Source organism: Sporisorium graminicola, chromosome SGRAM_11, assembly GCF_005498985.1.
Source record: "Sporisorium graminicola strain CBS 10092 chromosome SGRAM_11, whole genome shotgun sequence".
NCBI lineage: Eukaryota > Fungi > Basidiomycota > Ustilaginomycetes > Ustilaginales > Ustilaginaceae > Sporisorium > Sporisorium graminicola.
This window is the reverse complement of record NC_043721.1, coordinates 675,142-698,471: the sequence shown is the minus strand read 5'-3', so window position 1 is coordinate 698,471 and position 23,330 is coordinate 675,142. Positions and strand designations below refer to the sequence as shown.

At 53.1% G+C, this 23,330-nt stretch overlaps 4 protein-coding genes across 4 annotated transcripts; 1 reads left to right on the top strand and 3 right to left on the bottom strand.

Moving 5' to 3' along the window:
* Positions 1-4,953: 4,953 nt before the first annotated feature.
* On the top strand, positions 4,954-5,430 carry EX895_001535 (uncharacterized protein; the record flags this gene model as incomplete). Its single annotated transcript, XM_029882134.1, has 1 exon — positions 4,954-5,430. One exon carries the CDS (start codon positions 4,954-4,956, stop codon positions 5,428-5,430), a length of 477 nt encoding a protein of 158 aa, XP_029741735.1.
* Positions 5,431-6,576: 1,146 nt separating this feature from the next.
* Positions 6,577-6,954, bottom strand: EX895_001534 (uncharacterized protein; the record flags this gene model as incomplete). The annotated part of the gene is made up of 1 exon (XM_029882133.1): positions 6,577-6,954. The coding sequence occupies one exon, from the start codon at positions 6,952-6,954 to the stop codon at positions 6,577-6,579; it is 378 nt and encodes a 125-aa protein (XP_029741734.1).
* Positions 6,955-7,096: 142 nt separating this feature from the next.
* EX895_001533 (uncharacterized protein) lies at positions 7,097-7,568 on the bottom strand (the record flags this gene model as incomplete). The annotated part of the gene is made up of 2 exons (XM_029882132.1): positions 7,097-7,444; positions 7,539-7,568. 2 exons carry the CDS (start codon positions 7,566-7,568, stop codon positions 7,097-7,099), a joined length of 378 nt encoding a protein of 125 aa, XP_029741733.1.
* Positions 7,569-7,727: 159 nt separating this feature from the next.
* Positions 7,728-9,668, bottom strand: EX895_001532 (uncharacterized protein; the record flags this gene model as incomplete). The annotated part of the gene is made up of 1 exon (XM_029882131.1): positions 7,728-9,668. One exon carries the CDS (start codon positions 9,666-9,668, stop codon positions 7,728-7,730), a length of 1,941 nt encoding a protein of 646 aa, XP_029741732.1.
* Between the last annotated feature and the right edge of the window lie 13,662 nt (positions 9,669-23,330).

Genomic DNA, 23,330 nt, shown 5'->3' with positions numbered 1-23,330 from the left:
TGTTCGATGTTGACCATCTTGAGGAAGGTGTCGCGGATGAGCTTGCGGTAGGATTTCTTGGTGTGGTCTGGCAGCATTTTGGCGTGGGCCTTGAGGCGAAGAGCGAAATCGATGGTGCGGGCGACGGTCAAAGTAGCATGGTGCTGATCGTCCTCTTCAGAATAGACGACTTCACCAAGGTAGCGCTTGGCCATCTCCTTGGCGTCAATGCCTCCGTAGGATACATGGCCTTTGGTGTCGATGAAACCGTTACGCTTGTTGGCAATGGTCTTGAGGAACGTCGAACAACCGGAGTTGGGACGACCGATGACGAGGACCATCTCGCCTGGTTTGGCGCAACCGTTGAAGCCTTGCAACAGATCGCGGGTTTTGGACTTGGCAGGGTCGATGCCAAAGATCTTGAGGATGGAGAAGATGGGACCGATGATCTCGAAGAGCGCCATCGAGGGGATGGTGGGGACGTTGAAATCACGCGAGGCGGTGCCGATGACGCGGAGGTCGGTCCAGGAGACGCCAAGCTTTTTGCGCTTGTTGCCCATGGAGTCAGCCTGCTCTTGGGCGCTGGTGAGCCATTCTCGAAGGTCGAAAGGCTGATGCTTTTCCAAGTCAGCATCATTGGTCTGCTTGGAAGCGAGCTGGCGCTCGAGCTCGTTGAATTGGCGTTCTGCATCGGCAACGTTGACATGGTGGTCGCTCGAAGCCTCTGCGCTCGGTGTTTCCGAATTAGCTGCGGTATGATCGCGAGTCTGATCATCGGGACGAGGCGGATGCTGAGCAGCAATATAGCTGTCAGCTCCGCTGGCGTTGCCCAGACCTGTCGGTCCCAATGCCGACATGATGGGCGGAAATGTAACTGAAGGGAAGCACAGGAGGTCGTGGGAGAGAAGGAAAGAGGCACGCAAGCGGCTGCTCCGACCGCACATATAGTCTACGAAAGGCCATGGTTTGATCACCTACCATCGGTCAAGTCCATGGTTAGCAGAAACCAAGCCGCAAAACAGGCGATCGTTACGCAAGATTCAGGACCCTCCGAATTAGGCGTTGCAACCAGATTACGATACCCTTCGGCAGTCCAGACAGTAATGTCTGTTTGAAAACCCAGGCGGAAACCGAGTCTCAGTGAAAACGCTGCTGCGAACACACTAACCAGAACAACCTCGCGTTTGGCAACGTCCTGCTGCTGCTGCTGCTGTCTCGAATTCAATTTTCCATAGTCGCCAATCTCCATGGAGGTCCAAATGCCACCCAAACTCCTATTTCCGATTGGAATCTCTATCCCGATCGGACCGTACGTTCCGAAGCCACGCAAACTTGGTGATGGAGACTGCTGAACATTGGACATGCCGTCTGCTCCGGACCCTTCCGGATTATCATGTAACTTGCCGAACACCGTGCTGACTCCTGCTTAAGCCCGTAGACGCTGAGATCGAAACGCAAAAACACAATGGCGTGTTTGGAATTTCAAATCACGGCCACACCGGGCTTCTTGCCAGGGTGCTGTCAATGTCGAATGGCCTGCAAGTCGTTGAATTCCTTGCGTTTGTCGAACGAGTGGGTACAGAGAGGGAAAGGCAAAGTACGCAAGGCCGTGACTCGCCTAGCACTTACAAAGATGGAGGGACGAAGCAACACAAATATGTAACTTCGGTAGATGAGGCATAGAAATTTTGAACGGGTAGAGTCGAGCTCCGCTTTCTCAGACGTCCTCGCCCTCTCGCACGAGCTTGGCAAGTGAGTTGAGCCGTGATCAATGCTCCCAGTCTCCCAGAGCTTCATTGATGTGTCCGTCCCCATTTGATCGATATGGGCCATCAGCAGAGCTTGCTCGGAACGGCGCCACAGCTGCAATTCGGGAGATAACCACTGTTTAACCTTGCGCAAAAAGTCGCTTCCTGCACCTCGACGTGTCCCAGTTCAACGCCGTGCAAAGCTTCGTCGAGGCATTCTCGTCGAAGAGTCGTGGCTTAGACATTCTCCTCAACAATGCTGAGGTTATGGGCGACACCCTAGACACACCAGGAACAGTCTGGAGCTACAATTCGATACCATTGTGAGCCACTATCGGCCTTGCATTGGCCAGTCGCAAGGTGCAGGTGAACGTCTTGGCTGGTACACTGGTACTTTGATCCTGGTGGCCACCTTCAACGGTAGCTACCAGTCGAACCAGGACTCTTGCCATACCGTTACAGCCGGCTCAACAACCAGTCGACCGAGTACTATGTTGTTGAGAATTACTCCAACGAAAAGGGCGAGCGGGGGACTCGAGTACGCCTGGATGAGACAGACGCCAAAAGCAGTTATTCGAGCCTGAAGATACCATCACCAGAAAGTAACATTTGGACGGTCTTCTACTGCTTCTCCAGATTACAGCTAGAGCCAGAGGTACTTAGCACATGCTGGCAGGGGTGCAGGCAGTGCCACGCCCGTGTCACTCCAGATCTGGTTGAATCCAAGTTAGATGTTTAAGAAGGAATCGCAGCCACCTCCACGTTGCAGCTACTCCCGACGGGGAACTACTGGCGAAAGGCAGTCGTTCTCCGATGTCCACAGAGTTGTTGTTTTTGTTTTGCCTCATTTCTTCGCTCGCCACGTGTTTTACGCCGAGGCGCCAATCGGAGTTACATGCCCACAGCTGAGCAGCAGCCGCCTTTTGCGAGCGAGATAGACACTATACGCCCAACGCAGCCGAACTGAACCATCTCCCTCCGAACGCGTTTCTGCCGCTTCTATAGATTGGAATTTGGGAGGAGGGCCGTGTGCAGAAAGATACAATTAGAACAAACAAACAAACACGAACAAAAAGCACATACGCACTCAGTCCAAAATGAGAGTAGCTCTGTTAAGCCTGTATCCCCATGGCAATTTCGGTTTCATCATCATAATGTTCATCGATTCCCAGAACCTACAAGTCCGATGGAGAACTGGTTACTCAATCTGCAGGGGTCCTTGTGCGGCCAAGGAGTGTGCATCAATTGACGAAGGGTATTTACAAGACCGGCCTTTGCTGTGGGAATTTCAATCCTCACCCTTGCGGACTGACTTCAAGAAGCGCACACGAAGTTTCCGTTGAAGGGTTGCGGACTCGATTACCCACACGCTTTCCATCTCGACCCTGCTGAACTGACCGCGTATTCTGCCTCCTCATTTCACAGATTGCCCGCACAAGGGCTACACCCGTTAATGATATTAAATAGGGCACAACACATGTCAGGTACTGCGACGCATCTTTCAACAACTTGTTGCGCTCTTTATTGTGCTCGGCGCTGGCATCATCAATCCTGGAGGTAAGCTTAGAAATCTTCCCGATGGGGAGCGCCGATCGCCCTGCGCCTGAAACAACATCGCCGGCCTCCTGGACTGCCTGTCTCATGCTGAGGAAAAAAGCCCTGTCCACTGACGACGAGGTACCACCCCGTCCAGCGCCATCCTGCATTCCCCACCTAGATCAAGCTTAGTCTTTCACTGCCGGGAATTCCAGCGTCACCATGCATGCTCGTGCTTAACAATGGTCACAATTTATCTCAGTAATTTTACAGATGATCGGAAACAGCTCTTCCTCAGGAGGGTTAACCGTAACCCTAAGACCTAGCGTCAGGATTGAAAACAACTCTCTCATCGCCTCTTCCCCTTCTTTTCAACAGGCTTCTCACGTGTAGCAGATATTAGACTACTTGGCTGTTTTTGTGTAATGTCGAACTCAGGCTTACGGCATAGCATCATACTTTCAACGCGGTACCGGCCGTTCGCAACTTATCTTCTTCGCTGTCTACTTCGCCTCTTCTGTCTGCTTTGCCCGAACGCTCCCTGTAGAGAACGTCACCAGTCTTCGCACCGCTCAGCACAAATCCCTCAACGAGTCTCGTGCCAGCTTCATCTCTCGTCCGCTCTTCTTATGGGTGTTTTCTCTGCTCTGGTTTGGATTTGTAAACCTTTGGAGCTCATCGTGCTTTTAAGGGCAACACAAACATCCTGTCGTCATACTGCTGCATTCAGCACCAGCAAATTCGAGCACTTTGCTTGCTTGCTGTGCTTTTCATCTATATCACACACACAGCCACAAAACCGTACTCACGGTCACTTAAGACACGCACCCTCACTCGCACACTCATCATTCGAACGTATTGGACATCGATGTTACTTCTAGCGTACATGAGACAGAGATTCGGCCGCCAACACAGAAGAAAGAGCTCCGCGGGCGTGTCGCTCGTCGGTCACGATGACGAGGACGTATCACGACTTCGAGCGGTGGGATCAGCGGGCTGAATCGTGCTCTCGTCAACGGCAGGGAGCGCGCTGGTGGATCAGGGTGCGGTAAATGACTTTTGCTCGCAGGGGTATGTCATTTCATGGTTTCGGTCGTTCTGCTACACCGATGTTGGGTATGTGCTTTGAGGATTATGGGCCCTGCTCTTTCTCGTGTTCTATGTGCCTGCTGGTGGCGTGCTTATTTTTCTGCTTTACCGTCAGGTGGTTAGGCAGAGGGGTATTTTGCTCAGCTACCGGCAGAAGCTCGAGGATCAACTTGCGCTGGAGACTATGCGCACGCAAGTCAGTGTGCTTATCAACGATGCGCGTCCCGTGTCGCCCAGTCGGGTCTGGGCGAGGTTAGGCATACAGGGCTGCTCGCGGCTCGTGTGGTCTGCTGTGCAGCCTTCCGTAGGTGTGGGTGCATCGCTGGAAGATATATCTGAGGATCGGGGTGCGTCGGATGACAAGCGGGGTACGTGCCACAGCGGTGGTGTTGCCTCATTGAAGAGCGGCAACGATGCCTTGGGCCTTGAGTCGACGTTGAGGCAGGAGCCGCCTGCATCTGTGAATGGCCAAGGAGCCGATACTCCGGGGCTTGCATCTCGCAATGGGCTGATTGCCAGCTTGGCTACCCAGAACCACGAGGCGAACAATGATGGCTCGCCGACCCGTGTGCCCAAGTCGTGATCTGCGTTCAGGAGAATCATGGGGCGCGGTATGTGGACGAGCAGCAACCGCGACGGCCAGAACTCGACCAGGTCGAACAGACGCAAGCGCATCTCGATAACGGGTGGGCCTATGTTGCGGTACAAATACCTGCGCAGGTGTCTGATCAACCTGGTAATTCTGTACCTTGGCATCATCTCGGCGGCGTGCTTCTTTGGTGGTGTCACCATCTATTTGGCTGCTGTCGTGGACGAGAGCGCGGTGCGTGGGCCCGACTCTGCCGTGCACTCGACTGCGATCGCCGGTAGCAAAGCGGCATGGGTTTCAGCTGTGTTTAGTGTGCTCGCCATTGGGTCGATCATTTTCCGCAACGTGGACAACACCCAGCCGGGCGCGAGTCAGAATAGTGGCGAGGGAGGCGGCGGGGTAGGGAACGGGTTGATGAGGAGGTTTAACAAGCATGCTTCGTCTGGGACGGGGTCCGAAGCGGATGAGCAGGGAGAGGGTGTGGCATGAGAAGACGAGGACGCTGCCTGCGGTGCCAGAGAGTGTGGATCTCGGGGTGTCGATGATGTCGACAGCTCAGCCGCGGACGATGATTTCGGCCATGAAGTTTGCCATGGCCGAGCAGCCGAGTCGGTTTGGTGAATTTGTGATTGGGCCGGACGATCAGTTGGTGTCGATGCTGTCGGCGATCACTCCGGAGATGAAGGAGAGGAGGGTAATTGGCTAGGAGTCGTTGGCAGAGTCGAGAGGGGGGAAAGTGGTGCGCGTTCCTCCGCGTGTCAGGGGCGGTCGGGAGAGGGAGGCGGCCATGTCTGTCCTACAGGATGTGACTGAGTCGTTTGGGCTTTCTTCTTTACCGATGATTGGGGTTGGGTCGAATACGGGGCGTGGGAAGACGTTGGTAGATCCCAGTGAAGTTGCGCAGGGGCATTTCAGGTTGCATGTTTCGACGCTTGCCAAGTATCCGTCGTTAGACCCGGGTGATCAGAGCGCCGAATGGAGAATCGACGACACCTGCTCGACTTGGGTCGGTGAGGACGCCGCAGGAGTCGTCAAGGGCCTCGCCAAGTTAGCGCAGAAGGAAAGCTCGGCAGCAGAAGCAGCAGCAGCTGAGTCGCCAGTGCTCAAACGGCATTCGAGGAGGAAAGACAGCTTGGGTGGTGGAGCGGAGACACCGGCGTGCAAGATTGCGATGAAATGGGCGCAATCGCAGTACGTTGGGGTGCCCTTGCCTGAGCCGCCGTATGAGGGATGAACATCGGATGACACTGCGTGGGTGGAGGGACTGGAGGGGTCTGCACCTGCGTCTCCTTACCTATGAGGCCGATGCGCGATGCACGACACTGTTTTGGGTTGAGGCGGGATGGTGTTTAAAAAGGTGTTGTGAGGAGTGCGAGGCGAGGTGAGTCTAAGCTGATTTCAGTCGTAATGTCAAATGTCTCCATTCCAATCATGCCGAGCCAAAAGAAGCGACGCCAGTATATCGACTCACAGCAGCAAGAGAAGTTCATCAAGATGGTGTTTCAGAAGGCATGACCAAGCGCACCATCTTGATGGGTTCAGATAGCCTTGACAACCAGACCCAGGCGGTCAGCACAATTTTCGTGGTCCAGGATTGAGTGGTCGGTAGCCAGGACGTTGGTCAAGGTGATGCCGTCAATCTCGAGAGCCAGGGTTGCCGTCGCCCAGCGCGCACGTCATGTCGCCAGATTGGCGGGTGTCCTTGCGAGCAGCTACGGGAGCTGCACTTGCGACGAGGTGAGCAGCATAAAACGAACATGGTGCACGTCGCTCTGCTGCAAACATCTTCCACTCGTCCTGAGTGCGCCCCTCGAGCCCGTTGCGCATGGACAAGGAGCCATAGAACTTGGTTAAGGCGCGTGTGGCCCTCAGGTGCGCTGCCAGCGCCTTGGGCTTGGTCTTGCTGCCGAGATTGTCGTTAACGCGCTCCCCGTCCGCCTGTGCTGCCTCACTTGACTGGTTGTTCCGTTTCTTGAGCTCGTACTCGTCATTATCGCCATCCCACTCAACCATCACGTCACACTACTTCCCGCCATCCAGCAGCGAGACGACGAAGTTTCCGTCTTGGAAACGCTGCGGTCGCACCCGTTTACCAGCCCAAATTTGGCAGGAAGTCCATTTCGCGATGGGTACAGCTTGCTTCGCAGCTCCTTGATCAGCGCAGCGTGGGCAAGCTGCACGGTAAGTTGAGCAGCCAGACAAGGTTGTTTGGGATGAGCGGCGTGTTGCAGCTGCCATCGACGAAGCTTGGGTGGCGCAGGCATGAACTCATGAACGTGGTGTTAGAGGGAAGTCCGATCAGCACCGTGGTCTGCAGCACCTGGAGCATCTTTTTGATCGTTGTGGCACGTGTGGCAGCGTGCATAATCAATTTTCCCAGCATCGCGTCGAAGAAGATGGAAACGGCGGTGCCCACCCGGATGCTCGTGTCGAAGCGGACAGCCCCTTGCCCCAGAAACAGCACCTCTAGCATCCCTACCACGCCTGTTCGGGGTTTGAAGTCCTGTCAGAAGAGATAAAGAAAGTGAGATAGCAAACGGTCGAGTGTATCAGTGAATTTGTCGCTCAGTCAGTCGCTCGTTCAATCAGAAACTCACAGCAGTAGATTTTCCGCGCAAACACGACATTCGATAGAGTGGCCAAAGGACTTCAGCCTGGCCACAACCTCCAGCTTAGAAAAGATCACCATCAGCACAAACATAATTACATAACACATTACTACAACACGCAACACCACAAAACAACACTGCCTTTGTCACTGAGACCTGTGCAAGTTGAGCGAACCATCATCCAAGTTCCAGCAGTAACTCAAAAGCATAACTTGTCAGCCCACTACTACCATCCGACTGCGGAGTATCGCCGCCCCCACCCTGAGTGGCGTAAAACTGTTCCAGACTGCCACCAAACATGCCACCTCCTCCACTGGTGGCGTTATCGCCGAGCCCTGCGGCAGCTGCAACAAGGTTGTTGGAAAACGTAGACTGCCACATGTCAGGTATGTTGCCCGCAGTGGCCCGCCTCATATCATCGATCCCGCCACACAAACCGAGGTTGTCAAAGATCGAAGGGGTTACTGCAGGAACTGAATGGTATGACGTTGCTTGCGAATGCGGTCCGTTGAGATAGTCTGCTTCAGCAAGACCCCAGTGTGCGGCGGAGGAGGGGGTCATGAGACCAAAAGATAACGATGACGGAATGCCGGAAGCGCCGCGTTGCGACGGCATGCGTACATGTGGTGCAGGCTGTGGCGTTATGGGTCCGAATAGATCGGCATGGAATGGTTGAGCTTCATTGTTGGGGCACGGAAGTGGGAAAGGGTTTTTCTCCGGCGTCACCAAGCATGGCGATCGCTCGCTACTCGATTGTGGCGTTAGACTTGCCAGCTGCTGCATCGACAGTGGCAAATGTCTTGCTTCGGGAGCCAGAGGCTGACCTTCCCGACTGCCTACATGTGTTGCTTGGGTCTTCCTTGGCGCCTTTTTCGTCTGCTTGCCCGATGAATCGCCTCCCGCCGCCGTCGAGTCCGGTTCTTCCCCCTTGACGTCCGACACTTCAGCGCCGTTGTGCGGTCGCTTGGTGCCCTGCTCGGACTGTGACGCGGTTTGCGGCACAACGACGTGCGTCGAAGTCATGATTGATTCGAGAATGTCGACCGCTTTACCACAGAATTGCCATTGGTCCTCCATCGCCCGCAGCACATCGATCGATCGACGCAGATCGCTTGAAGCAGAGCTGGAAACTTTGCCTCCATTGCGCTTTGCTCCCCATACCACCATCAGCAAGATGCTGCTAGCGGACACGGATCGGAAAGCGACGGTAATGCCGAGTTGATGATGCAAGTCGCGATCTCTCAGATTGGTGATCAAGTGACTGATACTGCGCGCCGCGTTGGTGCAAATGGCAAGCGAAGGGAAGTTGAGGATTGAACTTTCGCTAGCTCCCCTTTTGGCCGGAATGAAAGGTCGATGCACCAGAAGCTGGCAGTTGTAGTACTTGGAGTAAAGTAGCGACGACTGGACGAGCCACTCGTCGTTGCTCTCGTGCGGATCGTAGCGCAGACGCGGTGGTACGGTGTCGAGCCAATCATTGAGCGCTGAGTCGATCTCAGAGACCAAGCGCTCGTCCCAATCCTTAAAATTGATGCCGAATCGGATTTTGGTCTTGTGAAGCGCGTACACCGTCTTGAGCGTACGACCCACAATCTCGTCAAGGCGTAAGGAGCAGAGGAAGCCGCTGATGAGAGCGGGCTTGTCTTGGGGCTGCGCGGGCAGCGGCTCTGAGTCGGGCGTGTTAAAGAGATAGTCGTCATCGATCTCCACGGGGAGCTCCACATCAATGTCCTCGTCTTGCAGCATGATGGGTCTTCCGAGCGACGCAGCACATTCGCGATCGAGACTGTAAGCCACCCAGAAGACTCGCTTGTAGGTCTCCTCTTCGATTCTGGACAAGCCCAGCTTCTTTCCCGTGTGCTTTCGATGCGCACCCACGTCGAGCAGGACCCGAATGGCACCGCCGAGAAGAATCCAGGAGCTGGAAGCAGAGATTGGAAGGCCGAGTTGGAAGATAGTCGAAAGAAGCAGGCACTGAATGCGTAAGAGCGGTTTCTCGACCCTTGCATTGCGGCAAATGATGTTCTTGGCTGCCTGCCACCAAAGCATGCCGCGCGAATGCCTGTCCTCAGGGAAAGCCCTGACGCGCTCGTCGTCGACGTAGTGACTACCCACCATGAAGATGCAAAAGGACAAAGCGAGCCATTCGAAATCGTTGCTTCGCTCGGGACGATTCACAAACTCGTGACGGTAGAAGGCTTCGTTGACCACGGGATAATCGCGATTCATACGGTCAAAGAAGGCATCGAGCAGCTTGTTGGCAAGATCCGGGGCCGGCCATGCCGAGCTAGCAGTTAGGAGATCGCTAGGAGGGTCCATAAAGCCGGAAGGGATTGCCCAGTATTCCAAACGTGCGCGTCTGGGATTCACGCCGAGCTCGCTGACGCTTTTACTGCTGAGCCTCTCGAGGATGGGAAGCGAGTGCATGGCGCTGGCCTTTCCGATAAACTTGTGCGTGGGCGGCGTGTGAGAAGCGCAATCGACTTTGATCCGCTCGCCGACAATGATGCGCTCAGATGAGCGGCTGTCGAAGGTAGCAGAGCTCTGAGTAATGACGGGCTTGGTGTGCAGATTGACATCGTCAAACCGGCTTTCGATGAAGGCAATGTCGTCCTCGGAGTCGTCATCGCTGGTGTGGGCCAGGTGGGATTCCGAGTTGCTGCGCGCCTTAACATGAGAGGGAGACAGCATTTGCGAGAGGGACGCGGCGGAAACACTGAAGTTATTGGAACGGTCTAGTGATTTTGTGTTGGGGATGTGAATTGGTTTCAAGGGCGAAGGATCCGGCGGAGGCTTTACATCATTGGTGGGAGGCTCATCGCTTTTGTCGTTGGGTCTTCTGATAGGCTTACCGATGTGATCGGTAACGTCGAGGCCAGGGGCGAGTGAGGCGATGAGCTTTTCCATCTTGACAATACGAGCCTCGATGGCCTCGACGTAGCTGCGCGGGGGCGCACGCTTTCGGGCGGCATCGAAAAAGGTGCATTCGGAGCTGTATTTGGCGCAGTTGGTGCAAGCGTCTTTATCTGGTTGAAGACCATCGCAGCGCACCTTTTTCTTCCGGCATGCATCGCAAGCTCGCTTCACTCTTCTCCCTTTGCCGGAGCCCTCTGCGTCGTCGTCATTGTTGTTCATGCCGGTTGAGACGTCAGCAGCATGTGTGAACAAGTCTTGGTTGGAGTAGGTGGAGGGTATGGATGCTTGCTGAGCAGGCATGCGCATGGACATGTCTGCTGAAAAGTTGGAAGTGGTAATTTGCGGATGATGGTTGAGATCAGCGGGCGGCGGCGCAGTGTGAGGGTACAGACTTGGTTTGCACATGTTGATGCGCATAACTTGAACGGATAGGATATGGGGGCGCTGTACCCCCGATGGTCGGGAGATCAGCAAAGCAAGTGACTAGATAATCCTAGCCTGTTGGAGTTCGGCTAGCTAGAACTGCTAAATACCGTGGTCGCTTTGTATGCGTGATGATGACGGCGGTAAGAGACGACAGAACTGAATGTATCAACGTGAGTGCAACGGAAAGGCAAATGCAGCGAGAAAGGTTGTTAAAAAAATTGGTGGGATGAACCAGAGAGGTGCACCGGGGATTACAGCAGCAAGTGGATAGGCGATGTGCGAAGAACTACTACGCGATACGCCTACATAAAGTGTAGCCGCAAGTCGCTGCGCACTGACGCGATTTTGTTATGAAGGCTGAAAGTTGAAGCTTGCGAACCGAGTGCCGATGTGGGTGGCCAATTTGAGAAAACCACAGAAGGCGGGGCAAGATGAAGCAGGAGTGATTCTGTCCTGATGGCGATAGGCTGTGGATGTGAGCTGCAGTGTGAGAGTGTGCTCCGAGGAGGGTAAGTAAGGCTGGTATGCGGGTGGTCAGGATGGTGATGATGGAAGGGAAGGAGAGAGGATGGGCACGATGCAAAGGTCTGGAAGAATTCTGCCTGCTTGAGGGTGCCCAACAAATTAAAGCTTGATTTCAGGCATGAGACCAGAGCGAAGGAGGTCAGTAACATCACAGCCGAAAAGCCTCAGGATTGGCACATTCGCGCCGATATTGGATAAGGTTGCCAGTAGTCACACGTATGTTTGGCAAGCTTTTCTTGCGACTGTCTTAGCCTGGATCCGACTGTCACTGTCACAGATTTCAGATCGATCCGACGTTGACATTCCGCTCCTCCTCCTCCCTTTCCCTTTCCCTTTCCCCTTCCCCTTCCCTTTCTTTCCCTTCCCTTTCCTCTCCCTCTTTTTATGACTCGATCTCCCAGATTATGGCCGTGGTTTAGGGGGCATGCTTGTGCGCGACAGTCAAGCAGCAACAGAAGTTCCCTTGCGCGCCTCCACTAGAGCAGGCGGCAGAGGAACAACTTCTCAACCCGTGTCTCGCTAAATCCGGAAAGCATGACTTGTCGTTCTTTCCTCGCTCCGCGGAGATGTAATTGAGCGTGACAGTCGATCCTCCAGATTCCTGGCCACTTTTCGTTTTCCCTCTATTAATGTTTGCGCCTTGGCTCTGAGATGCCGCATCTGCTCCGGCCAGTAACGTTGGCGTCTGGACCGACTCACACTACCTGACCGAGATTCGCCGACGAGCAGCCAGTCAAGTCGGCAAGCGTCAGCTCGAGATCGGGTCATCTGCGGAGGTGGATGGCCACCTCGCTTTGTAAATGTTTGACTTGGCTCCATTTGGCACAAAGCCATGTTCTGACCAAATAACTCGCGGGAAACTTTGATAACCTATACCTTTCGCTCGTGGCACCAATTAATCAAATCGTAAGGAAGCCTGACCATCCCTCTCTGCTTACTGTTTGATCGGCGGGGTCCCAAAGAAAAAAGCTGCCGGCCAAGGTCTTGGCATCTACCCCCCACGCTCCAGCTACTGCCATGTCGGAATGTAACCATGTCTTCGACTGCATGGCTCAGCGCAAATCTCTATGTACCGATCGAACGTTGATTCGGATGTTGTACTTGCATGAAATCGCCTCCATTTCGTGGTGCAAAGGCCTGTCGTAAGCCCCGGGTCTGGGTCGGAGCGTGGGAGAACGAAGGGAGCGGTCAACACAAATCGTACTTACATGTAAAATCAAATGTGGTCGATACTGCACTTACACCAATTCCAAGCCTCGCTTTATTACCGTTTTCGACGAAACATGCCAGACCGAGGTCAGATACTTTTGGGTCTCCAGAGGGGTCAAGAAGGAGTGTGGGACGCAGAACAAACATGAACGAGCTCATCGCGTAAGCTCCTTTGCGTTTCAAAGGTGTCGCCCACCACAAGGCTTGTCGATGATATTCACTGTTTTCAGGTTTCAGATCTCGATGAAGGATGGAATTTGGTCGAGTCTTGTCCGAGCGCAAGTAATGCAGGGCGAAGATGAGTTGAAGAGAGACCCTCTCTGGTTTGACCCGCTCCAACGTCGTGAGTTGGTATTCATATCTCAGGCTTCACGGAGCAACGTGACAAGAAAAGGCAGATCAGCAAATTACAAAGATTGATCAAGTTTCGGACCGTAGACAGAGGAGGACAGTTTTTAGATAAACTTACCTTCGTGCATGCAGATATTCGATGTATACGGCTAAATCTGTTGAACAAAGCTCAAACACGCTGTAGACGCAGCCGGGTTCTGTCCATGTTTCTACAAAGCGAACAAATGCGACATGGCCTATCAGAGGGTTGATGCGAACCTCTTCTAGCGCCAATCGACGGCCCACTTCATTCGTGGACCGTACGCTCTTGACTGAAACAAGCTAAAGAGCAAATCGGAGAAAGAAGGTTGATTCACGATGCCGGAAAATGTGACAGGTAGGGAGCCTTTCAGCTTACAGTCTTGTTATTCGAGCACTTTGCTTCCTATACGTGGCCGAAAGCACCTTCGCCTCGCAACTTGATCGCTTCGTATACCATCTCGATCGTCCTTATTGAATAAGCCAAAGTGGAGAATGGTTGATCAGAGCAGCTGCCTGGTGAAAATTTGAAGAACTATATATAACCTTAGCTCCGTACAATACTTACCATTGCGGACGCAGACTATGTGGTGGACTACAAGCGCAGCAGGTGACGCGTCAGCGTGCAGCCCCCTCAGACTTGCTTGGATGAACAGCGATTTGTCAACATGCTCTATTGCGTGTTGGATCTTGGCAAACGAATTGCTTCTTCGCTTGCGAGCTTGACCGCACGTTCCTCGTTCTTGTTCTAAGCTTCGCTACCCAAACCAGCTTTGTTCAGTTCCGTGCCGGGTGTGGAAGACAATGGTATCTGTGCTACTAAATACTCCTAGCCCTAGTTCGTGGCCGCCGCTGGCGCGCGACGGTCGCGGCCGCCCTGCCAAATTGCGCCGATCTCACATCGACGAAAAAAGGAACGGTCGCTCCTGAAACACACTGGTAGAGTGCAGCAACGGTCTGAAATTTTGGACGGCCGCGACGCGTGAATTTGTTGGAAATCCAGACACAGGCCCCGTGCCCAACGGCCGAATCCAACTTTTTGGCAGGCGACCGTTGCTTCCAATACACTGGCCACGTGCGCAACGGCCGCACCGCCCTATTTGGCAGGCAACGGCCAGGCTCGCCAAAATTGAACAGAAATGACGGCGAGCAATCATTGTCGTCGGTATGCAGCCCCTGGCCGATGGGAAAGCCGCTGAAAAAAGCCACCGTCGTCCACCACTTGTGAAGTAGCTGTACAGTGTCGCCGAACTGAGTTTCAAGCCACTGCCGCCCGGCCAAGCGTCCATCCAAGTTGGCCACAAAGCTGCTGTCGATCTCCTTTTCTAGGCCAATCAACGCCACGTCGGCATACGTCTTTGCCCAAGCAAGAAGTTCAAGACCTTTCTCTCTCCAAGCATTTCCTTTTGTGTCGTGCGTGAGATCCAGACTGTGACAGCCTTGCGAGTGCCAAAATCCAAGGTGGTGTTCTGGGATCGCTCTGTGTGTTGTGCTCTGTGGTGCGCTAGGTTTGTTGTTGCAATTCTTCTTGTCTCTTTTGGCAAGATAAGCCTTATGTCGGCGCTCGCCCTCTTTGGAACTTGCGATCAGCTTGGCGTGGATATCGGGAGTGCTAGGAGAAAGTCGCTGCACAATCACCTGGCCGTTGCTGACCTCGGTCAGGGTCAAATTGGAGCGGAGCGGATCAATCCCTTGCGACTGACCTAAGAGACGAAGTGGATGACCTTTAGCACTGGATGGCACCGGGTGCAGCTTGAATGTGACCGCTTGCTGCTTGTGTTCCTTGTACTGACTGCGTCTGTTGTGTTCCCGAACATTTCTTGCTAGCCGCTTGCGTGCCAAAGCTTACGGGGGGCGTGCTGGCATGGCGACGGCTGCTGCTGCAAGGTCTTGATAGTGGTGGTATGGGTGACTCCTTTGCACGCACGGACTACCTTGGGATGCAGTACTAGCCCAGCGACGCCTACCCGAGCCCTCACCCCGGACCTAGGGCTGATAACCATGGGAAGGATACCTGCACGAATTGAATGCAACGACGGCGGGGCGTGGAAACCACCAAAATGACTCGAAGACCTCAGTTATTGATTCGACGAAAAGAACATGGTTCAAGACCTGCATTTCAAGCTGGACAACTTCTTTGCTCTCTCCGGCTCTTCCCGACGATACAGAGTTTGTCCATGTCAATGGGGCTTTTTCGCTCGAAGAGGAGTTAAACGTCCACAGGTGGAAGCATGGTGTGGTCGGCGCGGCTACAAGTACTGTACTTGCGCACCCGGCAAATTTTACATCCCGAACAGGCGACACGCTCAGGTGACGCCAAGCATTGTGCGCTTCCCTCTCAAACCCGAGTTGCCTTTTTCCAAATTTCGCGTGTCTTTCAAATGATTCTCAGGCTGGGTCGAATGCATCAAACGTCTTAGTTCGGGTCGGGGGAAAAGTTCTGTACGTTTACTTACACCTTCGGGTTAGGCCGCCATCGCTCCTTAAACACAGCTTATCCAAAACGGATACATCGACCCCCAGCAACAAGTACAATGAGGATAGTTGTCTCGGTTACGGTTTGCTAGTGTGGGTGAGCGTTGCGCAGCTTGTTTGCTTCCTTTGAAAGTAAGCTCTTTTAGCGTGGGAAGCACTCATGCAGACATGGTGTAGCGAGGTTCATGCGATAATGTATGTGGCTGTTTGGCGTGGACACACCGTTCTGTGATTCGTCAGGTGGCTAGCGTTACAGGTTTGGTGTGAGCATGCATGCGATCAATCGAGCTCGAACACACACAGCGGAGCAAAAGGGCGCTGGAAGGTTCACCTACGATGACTCAGTGGCGAAAAGGCTAATCTCACTTGCGTCTCGACCACAAAATCTGAATACAGAAGCCGTCATTGCTCCCCATTCTGGCTTTGCTCCTTGCCACGAGTCCGCTTGGGCTTGAAAACCCTCACCTGGATGTGGCGTATAAAAGGGACCAACAGCAGCCTGGTGTCTCTTTGGTCTGCACGGAACCCAAGCACCATATTTTCTTCCCATTCGACCAGCTCACCGGGCAGCATTGCGCACACCTCTGCTGTTTTGGAACATGACCGACTTTCAGTCGGGAAAGTGTTAATCTTAGCCACTCTCCTGTTTGGTTCTACCATGGCCTCCTCAATCTCGGACATCCGCGCATCTGCGTTCGATAAGATCAGGGCTTACGGTCAAGCCAACCAAGTTGCAGCAATTCGACATCAAGGCGGCACCAAATTTGAGGTGAGAAAAGTGGGCGAAACGAGTTCTCAGGTGATCGAGATCTCTCTGACTAGTGAAGAGATCAAGGCGATTACCGACTTCAGGCCTACTTACAGGCCGCCTGGAGCTGAGCCTGTCGATCAACGCAGAGGATGGCCCGCAGAGGTGTGCCCTCCTAACGGATGCAGCTTTGAAAATGATATCTGCTACATGATTCCTCCCTGTGCAATGTGTTGGGCATCAGTGCCTGGCGCGTTTGGGTACTGCATTTGAGCCTTCAACGTGCTACCCAGCTCTCTGCCTGCCAAGTCAGAAGCCTGACTCGTGATGGTCGCTCGGTAATTCCACAGAGCGGCAGGGCTTGCTCTCTAATCGTCGCTGTTCAAAGGCGGACAAGGAACCCCCGAGCTCTCGATCAGTTTGCCTTATGGCAAAATCTGTTTTGCACTAAAGTACAGCACCTGTCCAACCGTATCAATGAAAACTTCTATGTGCTTAGGGGCGAGCATCTCGAGCCCGTAGTTAGTCTGCCAATGCGTTAGGGCGAGCGAGCAAGTGTTATGACCCTGGGTTAGTGGGAGTGGTGGAGAGAGCCCCGTACCACGGTTGGCCAGAGGGCGGCGGCCGGGAATCGGCAACAACAAATCGTTAAGCGAAAGGAAAGTGGAACACGTTGTTAGGCTCCAAGGGTCCGGGACCTGGGGGGGGGGGAGGCTGGGATCTGCGGGGAGTCACGTGTGGTGGCTGGTGCCCACGAGCGCTACCGGCGAGTGCAGTACGGCCACGAAGTCTGAGAAATTTCATCCCTAGTCCTAGCCCTAGGCGCGTGGCCGTTTGCAGTGGAGACGGCCGTAGCCGTTCCTGCCACATTCGCAAAACCTCACATTTGGAGGGAAAAATATGCGCGGCCGTTTGAACAACACTGCTTTAGTGCTGTTACGATTAGGGATTTTGGTTGGCCGCGACGCGTAAATTTCTTGGAATTTCAGACACTGGTGTTGTGCTTTACGGCCCAATCCAACTTCTTGGCGGGGCACAGCCAGCCGTCAACTCGAAGCGGCCGTCGTTCTGCGGACTGGACGTCAACAGTCTCGCGCTTCGAAAGTATACAAGATAGGAGCAAACTACATAGCCAACCTATCGATCATCCAAGCTTGATGCGCCTGAAGCTGAAAACAGGAACTGACCTTCAAGGTCCAGCAAAGTGCGCGTCAGGATGCGGGCAATACCAACGTGAACAAGAAAAAGAAGAGATTGTATACTCACTCGTCTCTTGAAGTTCTGCTTGCTTCAGTAACGGGAGAGGAGACTGCTGTCTCGAACTGTGGTTTTGGAATAATGCTATCGTCACGACCTTTAGCCATCGGAGACAATGAAGCTCTATTTGCTCGAGAAGGACCACTGGGTTCCAGACTAAGGCTGCTGTGGCGCATGAAAGAACATAATCAGTATCAGCTGATCGGGGTTCGGCAGTAGAAGCGATATGAATGAATCCGTACCTATCAGGGCGCCAGAGCTGGAAGAGGGTTTCAAGGATACCCGGATCGCTAAAGAGATCGCTCGTGCTGGGCCTCAGGTCGTCCCGAACGAAATCAAGCGTTGTCAGAGCATGGCGATTATGACAGCGTGCAAAGTTGTACCACAGACGCACCTTTTGGGAAAGCATACGTTCGACTGCATGGCTCAGCGCAAATCTCTTATGCACCGATCGAACGTTGATTCGGATGTTGTACTTGCATGGGTTCGCATCCATTTCGCGATGCAAAAGCCTGTCAGAGTGCAACGGTAGTAAGATATCTGCTGAGCAACGGGAAGAGGCACAGAACTTACATCCCTGTAAATAGCTCCCACAGGACATTTCCGAGGGACCAAATGTCGGTGGCAGTGCCGTACGGTTGGCCTGTCAGCATTTCCTAGAAGATGATCAATGCAGCTACAATCGTCAGTGGAAAGCGAAACAAACTCTGTTCGTTACGTGCCGGCCTCAAAACGGCGAAAGATCCACCGTGCACCTCGTGGCGGAAATACTTACAGGACTACGGAAGCCGGGGGTCTGGTACAACAAGATGAAGAACGGACACAGCTGGTCAGACAAATTCCAGAGGTATATCACAACAACTGGTGGGTGATACCCACGCCAGCAATTCCGAGCTTCGATTTCCGGCCCTTGTCAACCAAGCAGGCCAGACCAAAGTCTGAGATTTTCGCAACTCCCGATGAGTCGAGAAGAACTGTCGGAAGCAGAAAGAGAACGAATCAGCAGCTCATTAGTCAAGTTTGTCGAAGGTTGGATGAAAAGACTTTCGGCACTGGGCGCTTACTATTCTCGGGTTTTAGATCTCGGTGCAGTATGGATTTGGGTCGAGTCCTGTCCGAGTGCAGATAATGCAGCGCGAAGATGAGTTGAAGAGTGACCCGCTCTGGTTTGACTCGTTCAAACACTGCGAGTCGTTGTTCGACTCCAAGACTGGACGGTGCGATAGAGACATGGAAGGGAGATAAGCGGCTTGCAGGACTGGGGAAAAGAGAGGTTGACAGCGTTATGGCAGGACTCACCTAGGTGCGTGTACGTAGTCGATGTATGCGGCTAGATTTGCTGAGCAAAGCTCAAACACGCTGTAGACACAGTAAGATTCCCTCCATGCTTCTATGAGGCGAACGATCGCACAGTGGCTTATCAAACGATTGATGCGAACTTCTTCTAGTGCTAATCGATGCTCCGCTTGATTTGTGGGTCGGACGATCTTGACTGCAACAAGCTGAAGAGCGAAGCATAGAGAGGCAGTCGGTTAACCATGCCGAAAAACTTGACAGGTAGAGGGCTTTACAGCGCTTACTTTCTTGTTGCCCGAGCACTTCGCTTCGTAGACCTGGCCAAAGGCACCTTCGCCTAGCAACGTGGTCGCTTTGTACACCATGTTGATCGTCCTCGTTGGGAAAGCTGATCTGGAGAGTGGGCGAGTGGAGCAATGGTCTGGGGGATCGGAATTATATACAAGTACTAGGCCTGTCACAATATGAGAGCGGCAGAGCGTATGCATGTTGATACATGTGAAGGGAACAAGCCGAAAGTGCATTGAGGTCGAAGAGAAGGGACGATCGACACAGCAAAAACGGTTGGCAACTCGTAGTAGCTTCCGTACAATAGCAGCCATTGCAGCGGCAGACGATGTTGCTTAGACCACAGACGGAGCAAGTGTCCGAGAAGGCGCATCCCCTTCAAACGTTCGAAGATCAACAGCGATTTCACAGCATGCTGTGTTGCAGGATCCTGGCGAACAAAGCGCTGCCTCGCTGGCGAGCTTGACCGCACGTTCCTCGTTCTTGTTCGAAGTTACACTAGGCAAATTTGTATCGTTCAGCTCCGTGAGGGTTGGGGCAGGCACTGGTATTTGCACAATGAACTACTCCTGGCACACGAGTTTCCGCTTTCCGTCGCTGACATCGTTGACATCGTTGAACGCCACCTGCTCCATTATATTGCGGGCCGCCCTGCTGTATTGCTGCGAATGATGAGCAATTCGAAGGTAAGAAGTCTCGATATGCAATCGCTGCATCTACAGCGATAAGGTCCAGCCGAGAAGGGGTCTGAGCGTAGCCTTGGGAACGGCCGCTCAGCGTCTTCCCTTCTAGAGCGTCGACTCCCGCTCTCGGACCTCGGCGAGTGTTGCGTCACGCGGCCCATGGGTCCAAGCTCGCTTTCTTGTGGCTCCCAGGAGATCGCAAGCCTGCTGTCGATTGGACGGACCAATTTCTACCGCATGCTGAATAACCACATTGCTTTGGCTGTCATCTTGCGTGGCTCCTTGCGTGGGACCCGCGAAGGCCTGACAGAAAAGGCGAAGAAAGCTAGCACTCAGACTTCACGATTACCATTATGACACAATTCACTTTCGCCACCTCCTGGTGCACGAAGCGCAAGGCGGGCCTCATTTTGGTTTGATGCGGTCTCCCGAACAACAATTGTTCTGTTCCCAATAGTTCGCTGGCATCGAGGCAATCGTTCATACATAAACCAAGTCTCATCCCAAAAACGACGCACACAGCTCAGAGACGCACCCGCTGCAACAAGCACATACGGTCAGCTGCCTTTTTCGAAGACACCATGGATAATGATAACCCCAAGACCCACTCATCGTCCCTGGCAGACATAGACCTAACGGTCTTTCCCCAAGAAGTTGAAGCAGTGCCCGGGATTTCAGAACTGATCGAGTCCATTCAAACGTACGTTACGCCTGCAAACCTTGCAAACAGCGCTGAGAATGTTGCAATCATCTTCGCGGCAGTCCTCAGTGCCCTTCGCGCAAGTGGAGTTCAGACTGAACGGACTGGCAATCGATCGCAACACTTCAGCTACATGTATCGCGGTGAAAGCTATAGGGTGAGTCTACCTGTGGAAATTCTCTTCGAAATTGTACACAAGTGGCTGACTCGTAGATTGAGGATACGAAGATTCCCTTGTCGGCAACATCCTTCCAACCGCCAATCGCTGCAAAGCCTTCAGAGGTTCAAGCAGCATCGAAGAAGCAAAAGTGTCGTCGAGGATCCATAGGAAAGGGGCAAGCTAGAGGTGCAGCTCAAGAAGCTTGCAGGCGACATACAGTCTTCCTGCAGAAGCTTTTCAAGAAGCAGCAGACTGTTGCACGATCCTCATCACTCATGCTCTGTGACGCTTTGGCTCGGCCTGCCAGCACCGCGGCTGAACATGAAGCTCCGAGCGACTTTACGGTCGCTGCGATAAGAGATGTGCTTGGTCAGCTCCTCGATCGAGAGACCGAATACAAGTCGGCAATGAAGAGAGTATACGCGGCCTATGCGCAGCTTGGCAGTTGTTTCGTCAGGCTCGTTGCACAAAATAGCAAAAGAACTCCGCCATCGCCTGAAACAAAGGCCTTCCATCAAAATGGATTCGCGATTATGGAGAGGGCGATGGAAGGATGGTCACGAATGGCTGAGCTGTCTCAAACAGGACTGATCAAGCGCCTCGAGCGAGCGAGGAAGATCTTTCTGCTTAAGCGATGCTTCGGCGAGCAAGTCCTTGACAGCGATGCCTTGACGATGCGTTTGGTGGACAGAACCACTTTCCAGGCTTTCTCGATCTTGTTACACTCGAGCGTTACTAACAGCGACCAAGTCGATCACAGGTCGGAGGGCCGGTCTTCACGCGCCGGCGACCAGGAAATTTAGGCTCCTGTCGAATAATGCTGGCGACACTGTGTCGCTGCGAAAACTCGAAAACGCCGACAGTACCAAAAATCGCTTCAACGCATTGAGTAGGACCTTACTCTGTGACCACTTTACGTGTAAAGAATGGACAAGTCGTCGAGAGGGATTCTGGTGCAAAGAACTCTGTTCTGAAGTGCTTACGCTTACGAGGAATAGAAATGGGGGCTTCACTCTACCTTTTCGTCGAAATCCAGAAAGTCATCAATTAGGGCATCATATCGCGTTCGAGACAGTATTGCCCGGTTCCATACAACTAGGGACATAAGTAGAATGACTTTCACGGCTAGAGCATTCTTCGTAGATCAACATCGAGCCTTCTGTGATTCGTACTTGAGGTGACATCATGTATCCTCCAAGGAATGGGTTGGCTCCCACTACGCCTCGAAAAAGACATGGAGGCCACGGAATGGCCATTTCCGAAACGGTGGTTGCCGCTTACATTGTCCAACAACCACACCCGTGGTTCCACGTTCAGATCTCAAAGTAACTTAGACAGATGGGCTTCAAGTTTGTGACGTAGATGGCATCAAGACCAATGCACTCGACCGGATCTGCACACACGCTCTCGAGCAACTCCGATCCAGATCTCCCAACAACTCAGGTATGCTGAGACAAAGTGTATTTCCTTGCGCCTCGCTCAAGAAAAGTTGCCCAGGTTATATCGGTGAAAAATTGGGGAATCTCCCAGCTTTCATGAGGCTTTCGACAAAATTGAGCCTTGGTATCTGACCGTTAAAGTAGAGTTGAGTCCTAGCAAGCTGTCTCGGCTTGAAGGACTTAAATGTGAGGGCCGGTGTTGCACTCCTGTCGTCCTCTTCTTCCCATCGCAGCCCAACATCTCCATTTGTTTCACTCTCCACCGCGATGCACACCTACACACACATACAGTACACACACATACAGTACACACACACACAGTACACACACACACAGTACACACACATGCAGTACACACACATACAGTACACACACATACAGTACACACACAGACATAGACATCGGGGCTCCATCGGTGGTGTTTGCTATACCGAGCCGCCAAAGAAGGATGACATCGAACGAAAGTAGGAACCGATTCGACTTGCCTCGTCACAGCATGTCGCTGAATAGACGCCTCCGTACATTTTACGGCGGCTTCCAGCACGTTACTGAAGAATTAGACAGGCTTTATTCACCATCGCTTCTCTCAACAAAGACCCCGTTCGCTTTCTAAAGTGACATCATTCCGGCCCAGAGGCATTGGATCTCGACTTTACCGAGAGTTCCTTATTACGTACTTGGTGGTGTGCGACAATGGCATCATATCTTTGCTCCCAACGACGGGGTTCACGGTGACGGCTTCGCTTCGAACGCAGCTGTCCTATCTTGGATTTGCTAGGGCAATTGGCTCAGCATTGTGGCTCGGCATTCGCATCAACTACGTAATCGACTCAAGCAACCAGACCCAAGGCGTCGAGGTTCGAAGGCCACGTGGTTCAGGCAACATCCTGTGCACACGCAAGTGGTTGAACTCAGCTCGACCGCCTCAACAGCTCTTGTCGATGTCTTCGAGTCATACGTCTAAGTCGCAGGGTCGGAGAGGGACTCAACGAAGTCTTCAGATCTAATCCAATTTGAGTTTGTGGGAGTGACGGCACTGTTTGGCAAGCGGTGGAAATGTATTGCTAGGTGAGTAAGAGGCCGCTAAAAGGGCACACCTAGTGGGCGTTGAAGCTCACGACACTATCAAAATGCGGAAACACCCTAAAGCTTTCAATACCAAGCCGGCGTGGAAACACAGTCGGTGGCCGAGTTAACAACCCTGGGTATGGTAACGCAGCCAAGCTCTAAGGGTTTTCTCTTTTGAGGGACCTATGAGTGCAGTTCACAGACAAGATGGCAGTGGTTCC